The 25,053-nt window shown below is 35.8% G+C and overlaps 2 protein-coding genes across 2 annotated transcripts; both read left to right on the forward strand.

Moving 5' to 3' along the window:
• Positions 1-2,759: 2,759 nt before the first annotated feature.
• LOC124091212 (olfactory receptor 52N2-like) lies at positions 2,760-4,205 on the forward strand. The gene has a single exon (XM_046442178.2). The coding sequence runs from the start codon at positions 2,760-2,762 to the stop codon at positions 3,660-3,662; it is 903 nt and encodes a 300-aa protein (XP_046298134.1). The 3' UTR covers positions 3,663-4,205.
• An 18,342-nt stretch (positions 4,206-22,547) lies between these two features.
• Positions 22,548-23,519, forward strand: LOC124091108 (olfactory receptor 52N2-like). Its single transcript, XM_046442083.1, has one exon. The coding sequence runs from the start codon at positions 22,548-22,550 to the stop codon at positions 23,517-23,519; it is 972 nt and encodes a 323-aa protein (XP_046298039.1).
• Positions 23,520-25,053: the final 1,534 nt, after the last annotated feature.

The raw sequence follows: 25,053 nt of genomic DNA on the forward strand, positions 1-25,053 counted from the left end.
AGGCATTGTGACAACCCCATAAAGATGGAGAAATATTTTAATGTTATTTAAGTAAAATGATGTATTATTAATTTTCAATATTTCCTTATAACTGGTCTTAAGCAGTATTTAGGCATAGCAATAAACTGCTTTTCTATTTGATTGTTCATTTACATTTATATATTTCTTGGGCAGCACAAAATGTTCTAAAAAATATCCCCATGTTCATTATGTTCATTGTAGCATTATTCACAAGAGTCAAGATGTGGCAACAACTGCAGTGCCCACTGATGGATGAATGGACTTTTAAAAATTCAGTGTATGTGCACAATGAATTACTATTCAGCCTTTAAAATGTAGGAATTTTTGTGATTGGAACAATCTAGATGAATCTAGTAGATGTTCGGGTAATTAAATAAGCAATACAAAGAAAGACCAATATTATATTCTATCACTTATAAATGGAATCTAAAAAAGTTTAACACAGAGAAGTAGAAAGAAGAGTGAGGATTACCAGAGGGAGCAGGGGAGGGAAAACAAGGAAAGGGGAGATACTTGTCTGAAAGACATCTTGAAACTATGTTTGCCTTCTCCAGATCCAGTCTTGTTTTTTCAATGTTTAATACTAATTTTCTACGATATCTATATACAAACACTAGGACCAACCAAAAAGGAGGATTTGGAATTTGTTGATCCATTCATTCATTATATGACTTTTTTTTTTCGTCTGCTGAGATTTAGTAGTGAACAAAGTAGACAAAAGTTCTAAAAGTTTTACAAAAGGCACTACTAATGCAACTAGTAGTTGAGGGGCAACATGTTTCTAATGGCTGTGGAGTACAGAAAGGCTGTAAAGTCAGATGTTGTGCCAAGATGGGTGGGGGTCTGGGAGTTGGAGTTTTAAATTAGGAGGCGGGAAAGCTCTGCTTTGAGGATGACACTGAGCAGAGAGATCTGAATCAGTAGAAGGTATGTGCCATGGTCCTATATTACGAAGATCACAGCAAGCAGTGAAAATGGCCAGTGGAAATGTCATAAGTGCACACATTTGCTGAGTTTGAGAAATCTCAGGAGATAAAGATGGACTGAGAGTGTCAGAGATAGGATATTTGGGACATAGTCAGACATTTAAAAGCTCCTAATTGTACAGGATTTTGTAAACAAACATAAGATGTCAGTTTTTGCTCTCAGTGGGATGGAAGGAGGGATTAAGAAATGGCCAGAGATTATTTTACTTACATTTATTTGACAGAGCAAAACTCATGCTAATTGTATTAAAAATAATTCTGATAGTACTATGTACTTTGTTGTCTATATTCCAAGTTGTACTGAAAATTTTTATAGTTTACTTAATGCTGAGAGCATTTTACAATTGAGGAAAATGCTTTAAAACTCTATTTTCTAATCTTTTTCTGCTTTCCAGATTTTATTTTACTTTTTATATTTTAGATTGTATATATGCCACCGTTTTGAAAACCTCTCAATGGATTCAACCTAGTGGTTTAAAAAAGAAAGAAAGAAAGAAATTCTAGGTTAAATTCTACCAGAAAGGAGAGAGAAAAGCAACAAAAGTTAGGAAATGGCTTTTATTTGCAGGAGATTAAAATATCTAAAATGATATAAATAAAATGAATTGTGAAATTGCAATAAAATATGCAGGTGTATGAAAAATGGATAACTCAGGTTGATAATGTAAAACCATAAAAACTATGGAAATATTTGTTTAATATAAGGGAAAGAAGATTTTTCTTTAAAAGAATGTAAAAGTGTTATGATTTTAATCAGGATCGTTTTCAAGATAGAATCTGAAAATAAAGAAGAATGATGGAAAGAAATATTTTTAAAACATAGACTAACAAAATAAGGATTATACCCTACTGAACATAATTGTCTCTGGTGATTTCGAGAATAAAAGTCAAACTCCAAAAGAACACAAATTTTTATAATGCATTTTATAAGAATGGATTAATAGCATGATATATATATTTTTGTGATTAAATATATAGGCATTATATGCATAATATTTTTATAATCATAGTTTTCTACAGAGGTATTTGAAAAGAACAGGAAGAAGATAATTAATTAAAGCTTAGCAATGTTGTTTTTTAAGTATAAATATTATAAAAAATTATTCATATTTTATGAGCAAAAAATAATTTGAATTATTCTGTAAAATGCACATGATTATGCTTTATCAATTGTAAGAAATTATTTGATTTTTGCTTCATTGTGTTTTCACTTTCTGATTATTCTCATTTGGAAAATTCATACTTACATGTGTAAACAAATCAAACTAAGCCACATTATAGATTTGTAAGTAGGTGCTCACATAATTTAATGGAGGGTAACCCAGTGGATTCAAGTGAGAGGACTTCTTGGAGGAAGTGAAATTTTGTGGATAGTTAAGATAATTAATGTTATATAAACAGAGTCCATATTTGGAAACGGATTGAGGGGGCAAAATCCAGCCTATGTGATTGGCATGGGAACCTGAGTAGGTACATAAAAAAAAAGAGTTTCCTGTATGATATCTGCCAGGCCATTGTTTTGGCACTATATTTGCACTGTATGTACATTCTTTCCATTTTGTAACAGGCTTAACATCATTCAGAACAATAAAAGAACTTGATCTGGGTCCAAATTTCACCCTAAATTTATTCTTTATATCATGTAAAATATATATTCATGTTTTGTCTCTGGAGCAAAATAATCTCAGTGTTCTCTTCTTGTACAGGATGCCTCTATTGGCACAGAATGTATTATATTTTTAGCTGATCACCATGGGTGAGGCCAACAGCTCCAGCCTGACACCAAGATACTTTATCCTTAATGGGATCCCTGGGCTGGAAGCCGCACACATTTGGATCTCTCTGCCATTCTGCTGTATGTACATCCTTGCTGTAGTGGGGAACTGTGGCCTTATCTATCTCATCAGCCATGAGGAGGCGCTGCACCGACCCATGTACTACTTCATAGCCTTGCTGTCCTTTACCGATGTTTCTGCGTGCACTTCCTTTGTTCCCAATATGTTATGTATCTTTTGGTTCAGTCTCAAAGAGATCGACTTTAATGCCTGCCTTGTACAGATGTGTTTCATCCACATGTGGACAATAACAGAGTCTGGCATGCTCGTGCTCATGGCTCTGGACCAATATGTGGCTATTTGCTACCCTCTACGCTATTCCTCCATACTCACGGATGCTGCCATTACCAAGGTTTGGTTTGCCACCTTCTTTAGAAGTGTGTTGCTCACAGTCCCATTTACTTTCCTGATCAAGCGTCTTCCCTTCTGCAGGGGTAACCTTATCCAACACACCTATTGTGACCATATGTCTATGGCTAAATTATCCTGTGGCAATATCAGGACTAATGCTCTCTATGGTCTCCTAACTGTCATAGTGATTGGGGGCTTTGATATACTCTGTATCACCGTATCTTATACCATGATTATCCGTGCTGTAATTCATCTATCATCCTCAGATGCTCGCCACAAAGCCTTCAGTACCTGTACATCACACATTTGTGCTATCGTCATCACCTATGTCCCAGCTTTCTTCAACTTCTTCACTCACCGCTTTGAGGGATACACCATACCTCACCATGTTCACATTTTTATAGCCAAACTCTACCTGTTGCTGCCTCCCACATTGAATCCAATTGTCTATGATAATCCAATTGAGTGAATACCGCAGTCTGGCTGGGCACAAATCACGAGCCACTGAAGCAGGAACAAACTTTATTTTTGAACTGCAGGAAAACACTTCACACAGCTCCCGGGGAATCCTCCCTAACGCCGGCTAGTCCAGGAACCCCCAGCCGGAAATATCTCTCCCGGAAATCCCTCCTCCTGCACTTCCCCAACCAATGGGAACTCTCGGGGAATCCCCGGAAATCCCCACGAGAACTCCAAAATAGTGCGAGAACTCAAAATTTGCGGCAGAGGCGGATAGTAATGCCTCGCCTGTCAATCAATACTGTTGGCAAAATGCCAGGGGCCATACAGACTCGGCCGTGGCTCTCAGCATCTCCCCCTTTTTGTTTAATTAAACAACAAGCAATGTGGCTTAGGGACCGTGCCTGTTAGGCAGTCCAATTCAACAAGTGAAGACCAAGCAGATCTGTGAGGGAGTGATAAAATTGTTTTGTAAGGAGAAAGAAGGTTTCAATCTGCGATGGCTATGTGATATATAATTTTGTATTTTACATAAAGCTCAAGGATGTTATTGAGGAGGAATTGCCAAATTCAAAATTGTAACTCTAGGAGAAAGTACCAGTGAATATTCTGCAAAAAAAATCATGAAACCATCACAAAATATTTAATCCAAGACCTCTGATTTGATAGAAAACACAAAACATGCTTTTTACATTTTTTTAATGTTCAGTTGGATCTCATGGAATGTGTATAAAGAAGGAAACAATAAGATATTCAACTTCAAGTGAATTCTTGGTGATGAATGAACTGTGTTCTAGGCACTCTAAGAAGTATCTAGGAAAGAATAAAGGATGACAGATAGACCACAGAGAATAAAGAACACTGGGAAGGAAAAGACACACTCTGTCCCCATTGTTACAGGGAAGCAGGAAACTGTTCTCCAGAATGCTTGTGTTGAAGTCCAAGGATCCTGCCATCTTTTCTATTCCATATATACATGAAACTTGTATCAATTCCAGGGGCAAACATCAAATTTCTGCCTGCTTGTTATCACTGACATTATGCTGCCTTAATAATTATTTGGCTTCTTGTCAATGTACCACTGTGTATACAAATAGCTGCAATAAATATGGTTACTGAAGTTTATCACATTCTGGGAAGTACTCCTTAGAGTTAATATTAAAAAGAGTTTTCAAGAATACAGTGGATGTTATTTGGCAGTGCTAGGGCATTTACAAAATGTAAAGAAAATTTATATATTTGGCTAAGCAAAGAAACCCATGCTTTATTGCTCTGACTTTAACGTAGGGGAAGAAACAATGTGGCCAAGGACTATAAAAAGGAGTGCCTTATTTAGATTTCTAAAGTTATAGAAAAGAAATGGGAATAAGATGTTGAGAGTAGTGAATACCACTCTCAATAAATAGGAAGATTGACTAAACAGTGAAAGAGTAAGACACAATCCAAAGGATAACTGTAATACGTAGAATGTTTTCAGGAAATAGATATGAACAGATAAGTTGATGAAGATAATATAATGATGAAAATTATTGTCTGTTAATATGAAAGATATATTTTTAATATCATGTTGTATATGTGGTCAAGTGATTTTGAGATATCTTAATAATACCATGTATTTTTTTCAGTATGATTTTCATGTTTGGAAGCAAAACCCCGAATATTATTTTTAAAGCTTGTCAATATTATATCTGTCTCTGTGTAATGCACATTATAAGCTTTCATTATTAAAGGCACTCTAAGAATTATGCTTTTGAATTGAGTAAATTTTGTTTATCAGGGAATCTCATTCAAGCCACACCAAATATGGTCACACTCTTCAAAGTATACTTTTTTAAAATTGCCAGTTTTAAACATACACATATTGTAAGGCATTATACCATTTCTTCATATATATTAATTTCATTGAGATTTTTCTTCAAAATTATGAAGTCAATATAACTACTTTATGAATGAGGAATATAATATACACCATGAGCAGCAAAATTGGGTGCATCTTAGAGCATTAAGATTAAAATTCAATAATTACAATGCTCTTAGGTCTATGTGATTGGGTGGAAGATGGGGGAAATTTAATAGCCACAATGTAAAACTAGAACATAGTTAAAAATATGGATGGATAAAATTCATCTATGTCATGTGAGTAACCATCTCCAGTTGATTTTATTATGTTCTCCGTTATGAACTCAAAAATGGGTTTCAGAGGGAAAATGCCATAACTCTAAAAATTAGGATATATCTGAATTGATCCCATATACTGGAATCTTTGAGAACTGTTAAAAGAACAATAAAGTAGGTGGTAATGAAACAAATTCTAATCCTTGTTCATGGGGTGGAATGGGAGAGAAAGCAAGAGAGAAGAGAGAGACAGTTGAGGGGGAACACAGAGGAGAAGAGAGGACTGGAGAGTTAATTGATATAAAAGGCCTCATGTTAAATTCCATCTTGCACCCAGATACCTAGCTTATGAGACAGAGATCAGTGAGGAGTTTGGTGAAAAAAACCTATTATTTCTATACCAACCTCACAAACTTTGATTAGATCTAGAACCAAAGTATTAGATTAAAAGAAATCCAAGGTTTCAATTTAGTAAAACCACAATTTTCTTTCTAAACATAAGAAATATTAATATCCTTAATGAAAGGGAAAGGAAGGGAGTGATGAAGTGATCCCAAGTGTAATGAACTTGTCCTGCTTCTCCTGATGTCAAGGACCATTTAGCCAACCATTTCAGATGGCCACACGTGTGACATACAATGAAAATGGAAACAAAGTACCAAAAGCAACCACGTGACCTGCTTCCTCCCACAAGTTTCCAATACTGCTTGAGGTTTGTGTGTCACAGAATAGGCAAAAGGAAGCCAAAAGTTTAACCGGAATATTACTTAACACAGTTCTGTCTCTTATTATCAGTCAGTGACAAATTTACATTCCCTTAAAGAGAAAAATAACATAGATGAAGTTTTTCTTTCAAGACATATAAAGATATCCCCCAACCAAGGGGGGGGGGAACCCTTAAAATTATTATTTTTTTTTAATCTCTTAACCAAGAATGGTTATTTTATTTAAATATTTATTTATTTATTGATTGATTTATTTATTACATACATGACAATAGTGGAGTGCATTACATTCATAATCATCTATTCACAGCACAATTTTTGTAACTCTGTATATAAAGTATGTTCACTCCAAATTATGCCATTATACATGAGCTCTCTTATTTTTTTGCATACAATTCTTAATACACCTTTATACCACCATTTATCATATCTCTGTTTGCATATAAGCTATGTTAACACCAAATTCACATCTTCATACATGTATTTTGTATAATGATGACCATCTCCTTCCACCATCCTAGATATTCCTCTTCTCCCTCCCATTCCCCCCACCCTTATTCCCTATCTAGAAGTAATATTCCTCCCATGCTATCCCCCCTACCCCACTTTGAGTCACCCCCCTTATATCAGATAAAACATTTGGCATTTGTTTTTTGGGGATTGGCTAACTTCACTTAGCATAATCTTCTCTAATGCCATCCATTTCCCTGAAAATGCCATGATCTTATTCTTTTTTAGTGCCAAGTAATATTCTATTGTGTATAAATGCCACTTTTTTTATACATTCATCCACTGCAAATTAGTGCAGCCAATTTGGAAAGCAGTATGGAGATTCCTTGGAAAGCTGGGAATGGAACCACCAATTGACTCAGCTATTCCTCTTTGGACTATACTCAAAGGACCAAAAAACAGCATACTACAGGGACACAGCCACATCAATGTTTACAGCAGCACAATTCACAATAGCTAAACTGTGGAGCCAACCTTAAAATGATTTCCAAAGTCCTCTTAGAGAAAAGGTGATAAATAAGCAAGATTGCACAATGCACTGGAACCTTGAATTCACTCTTCTATATTTAAAATATGGAGTAAAAGGTATTTGATTCAAAAAAGGAGATTTGTTTAAAAGTGGTGTGGTTTTTTAATCCAGTAACAGCAGAATATGCACTCTTTTCAATGACACATAACTCAATTTTCTGTATATATCATAAAACATGTCAATAAATTTAAGAAGATTGAAATCATGTCTAATATCCATTCTGACTACCATGGTTGAAAGTAGGAATCAAAAGTAGGAGAAATATAAGAAAACTTTCATATAAAATAAGAAAAAAATATGTGGAAGTTATCCAATCTGTTCTGGAACAACAAATTATAAAAAAATAGAAATTAAATAATATCTTGACACAAACAAAAATATAACATAGAAAAACTTACAGGATGCAGCAAAACAGTTCTAAGAGGGATATTTAGAACTATATATGCCTATATCAAAGAAGTAAAAGAAGGATCTCAAACAACTTAATAATATACTGAAAAACTTAAAAAAGAAGAACAAACTAAATGCAAATTGGGAGAAGGAAAGAAAAAATAAAGACCATGGCAGAAATTAATACTGGAGAAAAATAAAGATCCATAAGTCTAATAGTTTTCTTAATGACAAACAAAATAGTCAAACCCTTAGCTACATTAAGGAAAAAAGATGAAGGAAACATTATAACAGAATTCATAGAAACTTAAATACCATGAGATTATTGTCACTATTTTTACACAGACAAATTGGATAAACTAGAAGAAACCTATGAAATTCTAGTCACGTAGAACCTAAAACTACTGAATCAAGAATAGAAAAATCTGATTTCACCAAAAATGGGTAAGTAAATAGACTCAGTAATATAAATTTTCTCATTATTGAAATTCCTGCACCTGATAGTTTCACCTCTGATATGTCCTCCCACTCTAAATCCCATTGTCTATGGATTAAAGACCAACAAGATCCATGAAGGAGTGATCAAGCTATTTTGTAAAGAGAAAGATGCCTTAGATATAAAATAGATTCATTAATAAACATTAAAAACAAATAAAGATAATACTTTAGAGGAAATTTGAGTGTAAACTTATAAAAAGAGAAACACTGGTATCTTACAGAAAGCAATATTTGTTGAATATTGAAAAAATATTTTAGTAGAACTCATAAGTAACAAAGTAATCATACAAATAAAAAAAAAACAAGGATCCTAAACTTGAGGGTTTTTTTTTTTTAAAATCCACAACAGGGTTATTTTGTTACACTGCTGTATTAGTTAATTTAATTAATTTAATACATTTTGCATGTTGAACAGATATCAAATAGGATGTACATGAGAAGAACATGATTGTACTTTCTCAGCCTATAAAGACTAGTTTTGAGGGAAATCTATTAAACAATCTCAAGATTGGAAAAAGACTTTTAAATCTTAGTGAATTCATTTATGCTCACTCTCTTTTCTCTACACAGTTTTCACAGGTTGCTTTAGTAATAAAAAGTATCTTATGTATAGCTGATTAATGTTCACTTCCTACTATGAAGGTGAAAGAGAATAATACTCATATATTCATTTCAATATGATCTAAATGACATGGAGACAATCAAAGGAATTCAGGCCCAGAAGTTAAAATTTAGGCACTCCCATATTCATTGTAGAAGTATTCCTAACAGTCAAGAAGTGGAAATAACAAAAATGCCCATCAAATGATAATGGAAAAAGACAGTGTGGTAGAGGGGATTCAAGATAGGTGAATAGAGATACCTAGAACTCACCTCTTGCTCCACTACGATGACCTAAAGTAACAGGTGTATATTTTCATTTTGAGGTGAGTGACCATGTGAAATTCTGGAAATTAATATCTGAGAGACTGAAAACTTGCAAGATTCAAAAACCTGGGGCAACAATCTACTAAGAGAAAACACCTCCCATCTGCCACCTTGACTGCACAGCTGAGACAAAGGGACTCTCCTCTCTCTAGAGGTAAGAGTGAAAGGAAAAGATGCAATAAATTTTATTAGTGCAGACTCTAGCAATCCTAGTGACTGGAAAGTTTCATAATCCAAAAAAGTTTTTAGCCCACTTAGATAAGTAATCTTCCTTGTAGTCTTTCTTTGGAAAAGGATCTTACATCATCTTCCAGGGAAAATTCTAGTGTGCTACAGTCTTGAACAATCTTCAGAAGAGAACTGATGTCTTAATTTGGACTGCTCTATGGATCTAAAAACCCAACATATTCCCACCTGTGGGACTCCACAGACACTCCACTGCTCTGACTGAAGGGATACCTTTTTGCTGAATCCAACTTGTCCTAGCAGATTGACCATGACCTGCACTATAGGATACAGTGCTCTGACATAGAAGGGGATGGATGACATTGATCTCTAACTAGGAGTTTGGAGTGAAGGAACCCTAAGACCAAAGATGTGGTCAATGATCTGTGGACTCCTGCTGTTGGTAGGGCTAAAGGCGGATACCTACAGCACCTCTTCCCTGTACTGTGGTCAGGCATCTGTCACCACAGGGCAGGGAGGGGAGTTTCCTGTTTCTGCCTTGCCCACAGAAGCTACTGAAAGTCCTTGAGTAACTCCATGACAAGGCCCCAGCTGTTGCTTACACATGAATGTGCATGGCTAAGGAGATTGAATGTGCCTTTACCCACCCATCTCTGGTTGAGGTCCAACTCCCAGGTGGGCACTACCATAGTAGCAGGAGAGAGGAAATCCATGAATACTGCTGAAACCCACCTATGAAGTTCCTTCTGCTGGCAACTGAAACACCTTGTCTAACCACATGATGTAGCCAAGACTGGATGTAAAGAACACAGAGGGGTGCTGTAGATCTTGCCATGGTCCTACTTATGCAGCATTTAGTCCTGTCCACTGACTGGTCAGAGAACAAATGCTTTGGTTTGTTGAACTCTGCTACTTCTGCCAGTGCTACAAGCCCTTGGTAGTTGTAGAACTGGCATCAGGAGTGCCTAAGGATATCCCCATCACCTGATCAGGGCCACTGCCTCCATCATAGGTGTAGCCACAGAGTAAGCACCCCATACCAACTGCTGTCGACCTCACAGTTGTTTGAACTGCTAGAGTGTCCAGACTACTGCATGATCTGTAGAGACAGTGGGCCTATCTGACCATGACATTGTCTGACCTGTGCCCAAACTCAGTAATCACAGCCAAAGAAGCTACAGGGAGACTGTTCTATGGTGCCTTTTGAGAACCAAAGCCAGCATTGCAAAACAATCTGACACCCTAAGTTACACATTCAAGAGAAAACCATTTACTAAGAAAGTTAATTACTTATAAATGTGCTAGGGACATCTGATTCACCAGATGAACAAATCTCAACATTGACATAAGAAATATGAAAACACAAGGTAATATGATTACCTCCCAAAGAACATAACTCTAGCAACAGATTACAAGGAAATTAAGGTGGATGAAATGCTGGAAGGATAATTTAAAATGATTAATAGAAAGCTCACTAATGTTAGATAAAATAAGAATACAATAAACTGCTAAATTAAATTAGGAAGACTATGAAAGATACCAATGACTAATTTAGCAGATAGAGATTTTAGAAAAGTATCAAACAGAAATCCTGGAAATTAAGAGTTCCATAGGTCAAATAAAAATAAAAATACAGTTGAAAACCTCAGCAACAGACTAGATCAAGTGGAAGAAATAACATTTGAACTTGAAGACAGGTCTTTTGAAGTAGTTCATTATCCCATCACCTCTCCCCCTCAAAAAACAAACAAAAAAAATCAAAACGATAAATCAAATAAGAGAATTTTCAAGATCTTTGTGACAACTTAAAACAATGAACCAGGCACTATGATGCATGCCTACAATCCCAACATCTTGGAGGCTGAATCAGGAGGATCACAAGTTCAAAGCCAGTCTCAGCAAGAGTGAGGTCCTTAGCAACTCAATGAGATTCTGTCTCTAAATAAAATACAAAAAAAAAAAAAAATAGGGCTGGGGATGTGGTTCAGTGGTTGAGTGCCCCTGAGTTCAATCCCCAGTACCAAAAAACAAAAGAAAACAAACAATCAAATATCTCCATCTTTGGAATAATCAATGATGAGTATATAAATGCAAAGAACAGAGAAAATCTGTTTAATAAAATAATAGCAGAAAGTCTCCCTAATTTTGAGAAACCTATGGACATCTATATACAGGAGGCTAATAAACCCCAAATAGACATAACCAAAGGAGCTTGTCACCATGGGATATTATGGTCAAATTGGCAAAATCACAAGACAAAGAAAAAATTTAATATTTTCAAGAGAAATCATCAGGTCACTTTTAAGAGCATTCCCAGTAGACTGACAGCAGAAACCGTACAGGCCAGTAGGGAAAGACATGACATATTCCATGATCTGAAAGAAAGTAACTGCTAATCTACATAACTACATCCAACAAGGCTATGATTAAAAAATGAATGAAAATAAAAACCTTAAAATATATTAAAAGTGGAGGAAATTTATGACCACTAGAATAGTCTGACTAAAGATGCTTAGGCATGTTGTATATCCAAAAGAGAAAAAAAGATAACTGTGATCATGAAAGCATGTGAAAGTATAAATCCCACTACAAAAGCAGGAACCCAAAAGTGAAATAGAAAATAATAGAATGTTATAATTACAGTAAATCATCAAACCACAAAGATGAATAAGAGAAGAAGAAAAGAACAGAGGACATTCAAAACACCAGAAGAAACTCAACAAAATGACCTATAACAATACAATCCTGGGTATAAATGGACAAAATTCTCCAATGAAAATATACAGTCTGATAGATGGATTTAAAAAAAAAATTCCAACAATCTGTGGCCTTCAAAAAGTTCACCTTTTAAATAAAGACACAGTGATAGAGAAAGGATGGAAAATGATCTTTTAAACAAATGGAAACAGAATGAAAAAGAGTAGCTAGACTGTCAGACAAAAATAGACTGTCAGACAAAGCATGTAAGAGACAGGCAAGGTCACTATATAATCATCAAGGCATCAGTTTATCAAGAAGATATAACAAATATATACCATTGAGACCTAATGTTGTAACAACCACTTTATAAAGCAAACACTATTAGCACAAAAGGGAAAGATAGGCTACAATACAATAAAAATGGGGGATCTCAACACCCGATCATCAGTCAAAGATCATCCAGACAAAAATCAACAAAGAAACATTGAACTATACTATAGATAAGATCAATTTAACAGACAGAACATTCCATCCAAGAACTGCTGAATACGCATTCACTTCATTAGCTCCTAGAACTTTTCTCAAATAGGTTGTATATGGGGCCACAAACAAAGTTAAAGAAAATCAAAATCATAACTTGTGTAACTTTTTCAAAGGAATAAACCATAAATAAACAAAAAGGGTTATTTTATAAATTATACAAATTCATGGAGACTGAACAACACACTTTTGCTGAGAAAGTGAGAAGGGGAAAATGGAAAATTTCCTCAAACAAATGAAACACAACATGCCAAAATTTGTGGGATGCAGCAAAGCAGTACTATGAGGGAAGTTTATCGCAACCATTGCCTGCATCAAAACTTGATTTCAATTTTTAAAAAAGCAATGTTGCTTATCAAGGATTTAGAAAATAAAAAATCCAAATCCTAATCCAAAATTGGTAGAAGAAAAGAAATTATAAACCTCAGAGAAGAAACAAATGAAAGAGAAAAGTTATAAATATTGATTTTGTAATAAGTCTATTTACTTCTATTACCCATTTAATGTTTATTTGTTTTATTGGTATTAAGTATTTTGAGTTTTTAAAATTTATGGATATTAGTCCCCTGTGAGAGGAGTAGCTGGCAAAGATCTTTTCCCATTCTGTAGGCTCTCTCTTCATGCTCTTCTTTCCTTTGCTGTGGCTACCATATGAGAAAAGTAAGTCCTTAGTCATGAATCTCACCATTTGTTATGCTCATTAGCCTCTTTCCTCTTAGCAATGCCACCTTGCTTATACTGGGTGTTCAAATAAGAATGGATTTGTTTTGGGGTATTCCCTTGTACTCAATGTGTATATTTCATTTTAAGATTGGACTATATTGGTTATTATACTTTTATAGTATACCTTTTTAGTCAATGAAGTACTCAAATATTGTTTTTTTTTCCCTTTAAAAACAGCAAAATTTTCCAGAAACAGAAGACAAGAGAAACCAAACCACAACATCAGGAGATATACTACATGATTATTGAAAAACAACAGGCTAAATTTTTGTATTCTACAATTGAATGTTCTTCAGCCACAATTTAGTGGGAGTTTTTAGTTGTTCTTGGTCTAAAAGTATTGTGTAAATTATTGTTGTTTTTCACAATAAATGATAATATCTGTTCCTCATTAAAAAATAACAATAATTTCTGGAATTTGGCATTTCACTAAGTGTATATATATACACTGAGATGAACTCATCTTTGTACCACATCAGTCTTCTAATCTGTGGAAATAGTTTTTATAAAGCTTTCAGTAAAGTTTTTCACATCCTTAATTAAATTAAATTCTAGATATTTAAAACGATTGCAAATGGCCTCAGTTTTTGATTTTAATTATTTAACCTATTAGTAGATATTGATAAAACATATTTTTCTTTACGAATGACATTTGTTTCTAATGACATTCTTAAGTTAATAAATTAGTGCTAATAATTTGCAGATTTCATTTAACTTCTTTGCATTTATAATCGTTCTGCAAATATTACCTTTAATTATTTGTGTTTAATCATCTCCATTTGTGCATTCTTTCATTAAATGGAATTTTATCAGAATACTGAATAGAAGTATTTATAGCTGGAACCCTAGATTGGATCTGATGTCTGAATAAAATGCCTTTAATATTTCACTAACTACAATGCTTATTATATATTTTATATACCTTAAGAATGCCAATAGCTTGTGTTTTTTTCTATCTATCTATCTCTCTATCTATCTATCTATTTATTTATTTATTTATTTAGGTTTCTTTGGTGCCAGGGATTGAACCCAGGGACACTTTGGCACTGAGTCTCACCCCAGCCCTTTCTAAAATTTTTTATTTGTGGCAGGTTCTCACTAAAGTTGCTCAGGGTCTCACCAAGTTGCTGAGGCTGCCATCGACCTTGTGATCTTCCTACCTACCTCAGCCTCCTAAGTCACCCCGGATTATAGGTGTGCACTACCATGCCCGGCTCCATTAAAATTTATCAAACTAATAAAATGCACGACTCTTGTGTTCAATTTGATAAATTTTGACAGTAGCATAAATCTATGTATTGCCAAATAAAATAGGGAAAAGAACATTTCTATCCCAGACATTTCCTTCTTGCTCCTATGAGTCATTATCACTCCCCAGAGGATATCACTTTTTCTTTTCTATCAATTTAAGATAGTTGTGCCTGCCTTTGGACTGCATATAAATTAACTCATATAATATGGTCTTGTGTTTATCTAATTCTGTATCATGTTTTTGAGATTCATCTATGTTATATTTCATAGTGTTTATTCCTTTTTCTGTGTTATATATCATTGCATGAGTCAACACTCATTCCTGTTCCATTTATAATACTGCTTGTGTTCTTTGAACATACATGTGTTTTGTGAACAAATGTTTTCACTAAAAACCTAAGAATGAAGGTTCTAGGTCATAAGGTTTAGTGTATTTTTAACTTAACAAAAAACTGTTCAACTTTGTGCAGTTTCTTATTAAGTTAAACATACATCAACCATATGAAATAGTTACACCATCCTATACTTGCATGCCAATTTATTAGATATATACTTTGGGGTCAGGGTTGTGATATACTTTGAATTAAAACTTAAAGATTAATTTAAACATTTGTTCTGATTTTGGAAGAAATCTTCATATATTCACCAACAGGAGTGAGAACAATCATTTATATTTGGTTCCCAGTCCCTTCGGAATCAGTCTTCTTCACAATAAAATATAAAAAGGAAACCTCAGGGAGAAAAATGTACACAAAATATATTTAGAACTGTTTTGTCACAACTTTTGCCCTCCAAAATAAACATATGAACATTCATATGCATATTTGTGCACATTTATGTTTTCATCAACTTAATAAACTCAAGACAGAGCATAACTAGACAGAGCACAGTCCTCTATTACTCATATGAAATGTATAATTATTATTTCATAAATCTTTATGAAATTTATATATCTATACATATATCTGTGTATATATGTGTGTTAATGTGCCATGTATATAGTGAGTGATGAGCTGTGGTGAGCATAATATTGTGAACAAGATAAATGAAAAAGGTTTCCTAGGACTGTCAGACCCCTGGTCAGAAGATCAGGGAGAAAACAAATAAATATTACACTATTTTTTCCTGTAAATTCCTCCCTGCATAAGAAGCTGAAAAATGCAGAAATTGTCTCAAAAGTCCCAAAGGATCTTTTCCTTTGAACCAGAGCCTCCTGAGACACCTAACTGCAGAGACCCAAGCAGGTGCACACATTGGAGTCTGGAAATCCTCAAAAGGTGCAATGATGCTCAGAAGAGGCAGAACCTGACTGCTGTGGGACTCCTGGTGCTCAGAACTCTCAGGCATGCACACCAGTCTGATCTTTGCTAACACTGAGGTGAGTTAGGTTGATTCCCAAAACTCATATTTTCGACAAATGAAAATATCTAGACCATAAACACCAGTGTGTTATGTGGTTCATGGCAAATTCATGATTTATTTTTTTTTTACTCTCACCCTAACACATTACCATTTATTTGGGGAATAAGGAGGGAAAGGCTTTCTGGAGTTGTGACATAAATTTAAAACCTATGTCATAATTCACTGGAGACAGCAAAATATGTGCAATAGTGTGTTGCAATAAAAGGAAAACAAAACCTTTTGCCTTAATTATTGCATAACTACACTCAGAATTGTTTTCACTAGGAATGCTTTTTGTGGGGAAGTGGAAAGTGAACCAGTATCAGACATGAATCCAAGAAAGTATTGAGGCCACTTGGTAAAAGAAGCTTCAATAGAGAAATCCTCCCACATGACCCCCTCCCTCTGCAAATGGTGACATATAGCATCTGTATAAACAAGTCCAGGGAGGAGAATTCAGCAATGACACAGATACATTCTCTCTGTTCACAGAGCTTGCATAGCTAAGGAATGATTTGCTGTAACTGTGACTTGCTGTACCTGTAACTGCTCATATTTGTTCTACCTCTTCCTTAAGATACAATTAAGAAACATTTGTGCATGTGATAATACACCACAATGAATTCCACTATTGTGTATAACTATTATGCACCAATAAAAATAGATTTTTTCTCTGCTGCAATTGAAAATCAGTATCTTCCTAAGTCACCATGAGTTGTTTAGTCTAGTTATGTTCAGCTTATGCAACTGTTCTTCAGTGTTTAGTATCGGTAAACAATTATAACAGATGGAGTCTGATTAGACAAGTGGCTTTGAAGTCAAAGTTTAATTTGATTGAACTTTGCCTTTACCAGTTTTAAGTTTTTATGAGGATAGATATTTGGTTAACCTTGCATCTCCATGTCCTCATGTATGAAATGATGGTTATAAAAAGTTTGTGATATTTAGATTGAAATATTAGCACCCTGAGTGGAAGAGATTTGACTTGGTTGATTAGTATATACCTAGAAACTAGAATGGTGCCACAAATGTTAGAAACAATCAATAAATACCTGTTAAGCAAATAGTGTACACCTCATCATATATTCTGACAACTTTAAAACTAGATAACATGTGTTGATGTCCAGATTCCAAGCATTGCTGAAAAAAGTATCATTTCGCCATTCTAACATGTCTATGGTATATATTATTATCATTCTCCTTTGACAATTTTGAATATACTTGCAAGGCAAAATATGAAACTTGCTCAAGTCGATCCAGCTAGTAAGTGTTGGAAACAAGATTTAGCCCAAGGAGTCTGGGGTGCCCATGTCTCCATAGTAAGCAAGCAAAAAATCAGATCTCATATTTTCTGAGAGCAGACGCTTAGTCATCTACTTTTCCTTCTTTTGTATGTATTCTAGGCTTCCTCTTTCGCTTCGCTCCGGGCAGAGAAGCTGAATGTGTAATCAGCAGTGGATTGTAAGTAACGGAGGCAAAGAAAGCCGCTTGGGCCCCAGGAGCCGGGCACTGGGCTGAAGAGTGCGGAGGCCAGGGCGGCTCTGCTACAGTCGCAGACGAGCGCAGCGCCCGTCAGCGCGGCCCAGAGACGGAGGCGACGGCGGCAGGGTTTCATTTCTAGAAATCTGGACTGGAAACAGAAGCAGCAGTTTGTATAATCCCAAGAACTTGCTTATGCCAGGAAGCTGTAAGGGCAACATGAATATCATTGAGGAGATCTAACATGGTGGCAGGCGCAGAGAGATCAAGTCTCTGACATCTTCAACTGCACGGGCATAGGGAGCTGTAAACTGTCTAAATGCTGTTTGCTCAGGATCACTAGGATGCTGAGCTGATGTGGATCTGGGGTGTACAGGCTGGGCCCCTCAGAACACACACACAGAGCCCGAATCGGAGGCAATTAAGCTTCGGTTCACCTGCTTCGTGTGACTCAGCACTAATGATCCCACTGAAATAATTGGTCGGCCCTTAAGAACTTACAGAGGTAAAAGCCAACTGAGCCTTCATAGGCAGTGGCCACAGGACTGAAACGGGGATTGGGAGAGACAGTCAGGACCCACCCGTTGCATTGGTCACCCGGCAAAGGGAACGAACGGTCACCATTTGCATGGGAAACCACCATGGCAGAGAAATGGCATCACGGGCGGAGGAGATAACTGCATTGAAACCAGCGCGACAGGTGTGTAATCCCCTAGCCATCTCTCTCCACACAGCGGGGAAACCTTAAGGGCCACTCCCAGCTCTCCTGTGAACACAATAACCAGACCAAGGGAATTAGGAGTGGCGCGGGACTCGCGGCACGGAACTCCCGGCTACCGCTCCCACCAGTGCTGACAACTGAGGGCTCTTGCACCAGCTACCGGGGGCATGGCTACAGGAGGGCAAGCAAATTCGCTGGGGGATCTCAGCCCCAAGCTCTACAAACTTAGAGTCTGAGGGAGGCAAACAGGGAGAGTGAGCCCAGGAGTTCATGAAAACAGGGCTCCCAGGAGCAGCAGACCTGGCATATAGCCAGTATTGTGGTGAGCGCCACAGGTGAGCACGGCCTGGCTTGAGGAAACACAAGACAAGGCCCTAGACACTCAGGATTGGAGACCAGCCCAGTCTAGGAGAAAGAGCTGCTGCACAGTGAATGGTTCCCACCTATTGAGAGGAGAAGCTTGGCCCAGTGGGCACAGCTCCACCTACTGGAAGAGAAGTTAATAGAACTCTAGGACTGCATTTATTATTATTATTATTATCATTTTTTTTCTCCTTTTTCTTTCATTCTCAATTTTTATTTGTTGTTATTCTTTAACTTTTTTTCAATGTTTCTAATTTTTTTATTTTTTTTATTTTATTATTATTATTATTTTTTAAAATTTTAATTTTCATTTTTTTATTATCATTATTACTTTTGTTAAAAATTTTTTTCTCGTCTTTTCTTTCTTTCTTTATTATCTAATCTTTGTTATTTTTGTTTCTTTTGTCTTTTCATTTCTTTTCAATTTTCTTATTCCCCCTTCCTTGAATTCTACCTGCCTACTCTCATTCTCTTTAGTGACTTCTTCCCTTCCCTTCTAATATCTTTCCTCCCAAGCATCAAATAAATCTATAAGAGTAAACAGAAACTCAGCAGTCAAACAGAACAAGAAGTAACATGAGCAGCATAAAAAAGCAAGGAAGAAAAGGAGTACAAACAATGAAGGACAGCCTAAATATTCAGGAGGACCTAGAGTCAGCAGAAAAATGGTCATATAAAGAACTCAAGAAATACCTTAGATAAATGGAATGGAACCTTAAAGAAGATACGAGACAGCAAATCCAAACAGTGAAAGAACACTTTGAAAATGAATTACATAAACAGATAAAAGAAGAAGTTAAGCATCTTTATCAGGAGATAGAGATTATAAAAAAATACCAAACAATAATTCTAGAAATGAAGGAAACGATAAACCAAATTGAAAACTCAATTGAGAGTATCACCAACAGAGCGGAGCAAGTAGAAGCCAGAACATCAGATAATAAAGACAAAATATATCATCTTGAAAAGAGCCTAGCCAACTCAGAAAGGCTGGTTAAAAACCATGAGAAAAACATCCAAGAGATATGGGATAACATAAAAAAACCAAACCTACGAGTCATCGGGATAGAAGAAGGTACAGAGATTCAAACCAAGGGAATGAGTAGCCTGCTGAATGAAATAATTACAGAAAACTTTCCAGAAATAAAAAAGGAAACGGATATACAAATTGTAGATGCATACAGGACACCGAGCACACAAAATCACAGTAGACCAACGCCAAGACACATTGTTATGAAGATATCCAATATACAGAACAAAGAGAAAATATTAAAAGCTACAAGAGAAAGGAGGCAGATTACATTCAGGGGTAAACCAATAAGGTTAACAACGGATTTTTCATCACAGACGCTGAAAGCGAGAAGATCCTGGAACAACGTATTTCAAACACTGAAAGACAATGGATGCCAACCAAGAATTCTGTATCCAGCAAAATTAAGCTTCAGGTACGACAACAAAATAAAAATCTTTCATGATAAACAAAAGCTAAAAGAATTTGCAGCCAGAAAACCAGCATTGCAAAGCATCTTGAGCAAAACACTACACGAGGAAGAAATGAAAAACAGTAACCAAAACCATCAGTGGGAAGTGCCTCTATAAAGACAGAGGGCGGGGGGAAAGCTAACCATGGAGAAACAAACTAAATTAAAAAAAAAAGAAGATAAATAATCAAACATGGCTGGAAGTACAAACCAAATATCAATAGTAACTCTAAACGTTAATGGCTTAAACTCTCCAATAAAGCGACATAGGCTGGTAACATGGATTAAAAAAACAAATCCAACAATATGCTGCCTCCAGGAGACACATCTGATTGGAAAAAATATACACAGGCTGAAGGTGAAAGGTTGGGAAAAAATATACCACGCACACGGTCCTCGTAAGCAAGCAGGGGTGGCCAACAAATAAATGAGCTCACACTTCATCTCAAAGCCCTAGAAAAGGAAGAGGAAAACAACAGCAAATGTAGCAGAAGGCAAGAAATAATTAAAATCAGAGCAGAAATCAACGAAATTGAAACAAAAGAAACCATTGAAAAAATTAAAAAAACTAAAAGTTGGTTCTTTGAAAAAATAAATAAGATCAACAGACCCTTAGCCATGCTAACGAAGAGAAGAAGAGAGAGAACTCAAATTACTAACATACGGGATGAAAAAGGCAATATCACAACAGACGCTACAGAAATACAGAAGACAATTAGAAATTATTTTGAAAACCTATATTCCAATAAAAGGAAGATAGTGAAGACATCGATAAATTCCTTAAGTCATATGATTTGCCCAGACTGAGTCAGGAGGATACTCACAACTTAAACAGACCAATAACAATAGATGAAATAGAAGAAGCAATCAAAAGACTTCCAACCAAGAAAAGCCCAGGACCGGATGGGTATACAACAGAGTTTTACAAAACCTTTAAGGAAGAATTAATACCAATACTTTTCAAGTTATTTCAGGAAATAGAAAAAGAAGGAGCTCTGCCAAATTCATTCTATGAGGCCAACATCACCCTGATTCCGAAACCAGACAAAGACACCTCAAAGAAAGAAAACTACAGACTGAATGTATTCTAATTTTATAATTAGTTTGCCTAACAGCATAATCCATGTAAATCCTTGAGTGTCATTGTGAGGGAGGTTGTACACAAATATTTATGAACTGTTGAGGGGAAAGGATAAACTGGCTCTGAGTTTGTGTGTCTGTTTGTAAACTAACGAGTATGGTTTGATGTTTATTGATATTATTGATGCTTGGATGAGTCTGTGATGGCTGACCAGCTTTACAAACCAGCAGTGTAAAGCCTAAAATCCCTACCTCTCCTGATATCCTGTCTTTTCTCCAGTATTGTAGCTCTGGTGGCTTCTGGCTACATGAAAAAAAAAAAAAAAAAAACAGAGACACAGGCAGCATTCCATAAAGACCAATTCTCTTCTTGGGGATTCCAATAGAAACAGGATTAGTTACCTTAGAAGTAAGAAGATCTTTGAAGGGAATCAGTTGAATGAAATTTTCCTGGATTTGATTCCAGATCTTAAAACACATTTATGTTTTTATTTTTTCCTAACTAAAACACAAGAACGTGTTTAAATCTCCTGACAATCACAGTAAAGAATTTATTTTCTTTAATTGACTTGCCAATCTCTTGATGTAGCTGAAATTTTCAAAATTCCACACTATCCTTTTAACTCAAATATACAATGGCACTTGAGTTTACAAAGGGTATGTAGGTTTATTTGAATTTACATTTATTATCCAAGGTAAGCTTGATCTCTTGGGATGCTCTAAACTGACTCAGAAGTGACAATAATAACAGTCGTGATTACTGATTATATCTATTAATTATTCACTCTGCATTATTCAAACTTCTAGAACATAATATAAAATTAACTTAGTGAATAATCCTGACAACAATACAATGATCTCATTTAGATGGAGAAAACTGAGGCATAATGGGTTTAAACAACGTGTTCATATTACACGCTATGTGAAGTGAGAATCAGGTGGAGCATGAAACTAGACAGTGTGACTCCAGTGGAATCTGATAGCTTCTCATTGCAAAGGCCTAATTGAGATCACACAGTTAACCACCAGTGACACTCCACATCATGTACAATCCAAAGAGTGGGCTCCTAAATTAGAATAAGTTATAGTTCATGTATATATAATATGTCAAAATACATTTTCCTGTCATGTATTTCTAAAAAGAACAAACTTTTTTAAAAAAAGAATTCATAGAGTTAAAAGAAAGTTTCCATGCTCTCTACTTACCATTGGTTTACTTTATTGTGCAGGAAACTGTCAGTGTTAAAGAGTGTGAAATGCTCTCCTCCTGTCAGTCATGTCTGGAGCCAACAGTTCCAGCCTGACACCAGGATACTTTATCTTTCATGGTGTTCCTGGGCTGGAAGCTGCACACATCTGGATCTCCCTGCCATTCTGCCTCATGTACATCATTGCTCTTGTGGGGAATGTGGGACTCATCTACCTCATCAGTCATGAGGAGGCCCTGCATCAACCCATGTACTACTTCCTGGCCCTGCTGGCCTCCACTGATGTCACCTTGTGCACCACCACTGTGCCCAACATGCTATGTATATTCTGGTTCAACCTTAAGGAGATAGACTTTAATGCCTGCCTGGTTCAGATGTTTTTGGTCCACATGTTGACTGAGATGGAGTCTGGTGTTCTCATGCTCATGGCCCTGGACCGCTATGTGGCCATCTGCTACCCCTTATGCTATGCCACCATCCTCACCAACCCTGTCATCGCCAAGGCTGGTTTTGCCACTTTCTTAAGGAGTGTGATACTCATCATCCCATTCACTTTTCTCACCAAACGCCTGCCTTATTGCCAAGGCCACCTCATCCCCCACACCTACTGCGACCACATGTCTGTGGCCAAGGTATCCTGTGGCAATGTCAAGATCAATGCTATCTATGGGCTTTTGGCAGCCATTTTGATTGGGGGCTTCGATATGTTTTGTATCTCTGTGTCTTATACTATGATCTTGCGAACAGTGGTGAGTTTGTCATCTGTAAATGCTTGTCACAAGGTTTTTGGCACCTGTACCTCCCACCTAGGTGCTATAGTCATCACATATGTTCCAGCATTATTTAGCATTTTTACTCATCGTTTTGGAGGAAAAAGTATTCCCCACCATGTACACATCCTTATTGCCAATCTCTATCTGATATGTCCTCCCACTCTGAATCCCATTGTCTATGGAGTAAAGACCAAGCAGATCCGTGAAGGAGTGATCAAGCTATTTTGCAAAAAGAAAGATGCCTTAGATATAAAACAGAGTCAATAATTAACATCAAAAACAAATAAAAATAATATTTTTGAGGAAATTTGAGTGTAAAATTTTAAAAAAAGAAACACTGGTATCTTGCAGAAAGCAATATTTGTTGACTATTGAAAAAATATTTTAGTAGAACTCATAAGTAACAAAGTAAGCATGCTAAACTTGAGTTTTTTAAAAAAAAATCCACAACAGGGTAATTTTGTTACACTGCTGTATTAGTTAATTTAATTAATTTAATACAATTTGCATGTTGAACAGATATCAAATAGGATGTACATGAGAAGAACATGATAGTACTTTCTCAGCCTATAAAGACTAGTTTTGAGGGAAATCCATTTAAAAAAATCTCAAGATTGGCAAAAGACCTTTAAGTCTTAGTGAATTCATTTATGCTCACTACTCTTTTCTCTACATAATTTTCACAGGTCTTCTATCCACTTTGATTTGACATTTGTGCAGGGTGAAAGTTAGGGATGTAGTTTCATTCCTCTATATATTGTTATCCAGTTTTCCTAGCATGATTTGCTAAAAAAGAGATCTTTTCTCCAATGTACGTTTTTGGCAGCTTTGTCAAGGATCATCTGACTATATCAATGTGGATTTATCTCTGTTTTCTTTTATTCTGTTTCATTGGTGCTCATGATGGATTTGATGCCAATACTATGCTGTTTTTGTACTACAGTTCTGTGGCATCATTTCAGATTGGGTGTTGTGTTAGCTCCAGAATCAATTTTTTTGCTTAGGATTTTTTTTATTACTCTTGGTCTTTTAGTCTTCCAAAGTAATTTCCATACTTTTTTCCTAGTCTGTTAAGACTGTCATTGATATTTTGCTGAGGATTTTATTTAACCTGCATAATGCTTTTGGTAATATGGCCATTTTGATAATATTGATTCTGACTGTCCAAGAACATGGGAAGTCTGTCTACCTTTTAAGGCCATCTTCAATTTCCCTCTACAATGTTCTATAGGTTTTTTTTAATTACATTATAGAGGTCTCTGACTTCCTTGGTTAGGTTTATTCTCAAAATTTTACATTATGTTTTTGAGGTTATTATGAATGGATTAGTTTTCTTGATTATTTTTTCATCAGATCCATTATTTTTATATGTTGTTTTTATATCCTACTACTTTCCTGAATTTGTCTATGATATTAAGCAGTCTCTGGCTGAGCTTTCTGGACCTTCTGAGTATAGGATCATTTCACTTGCAAACAGTGATAATGTGCCATCTTCCTTTCCCCTTTGTATCTATTTTTGGTGGGTTTTAACATTTTTTTTCAGTTATACATGACAGTAAAATGTATTTTGGCAGAATATACAGGAAGTATAACATTCTATTTAAGGTTCTCACTCTTGCGGTTGTACATATTGTGGAGTTCCCTGCTTGTGCATACAAATAAAAAGCTATGAAAATTAAGTCCAATTAATTCTACTTTCTTTCCTATTCCCCTCACCTCTCCCTTCCCTTCATTTCCTTTTGTCCAGTCTCATGGATTTCTATTATTCCACTGACCAACCTCTTTTGTTTTGGGTTAGCAT

This window comes from Marmota monax, unplaced genomic scaffold, assembly GCF_021218885.2.
Source record: "Marmota monax isolate L192 unplaced genomic scaffold, Marmota_monax_Labrador192_F-V1.1 WCK01_AAM20220418_F8-fsc00068, whole genome shotgun sequence".
Classification (NCBI taxonomy): Eukaryota; Metazoa; Chordata; class Mammalia; order Rodentia; family Sciuridae; genus Marmota; species Marmota monax.

Coding starts and splice junctions, on each gene's coding strand:
- LOC124091108 (XM_046442083.1), top strand. CDS start 22,548: ATGTCTGGAGCCAACAGTTCCAGCCTGACACCAGGATACTTTATCTTT.
- LOC124091212 (XM_046442178.2), top strand. CDS start 2,760: ATGGGTGAGGCCAACAGCTCCAGCCTGACACCAAGATACTTTATCCTT.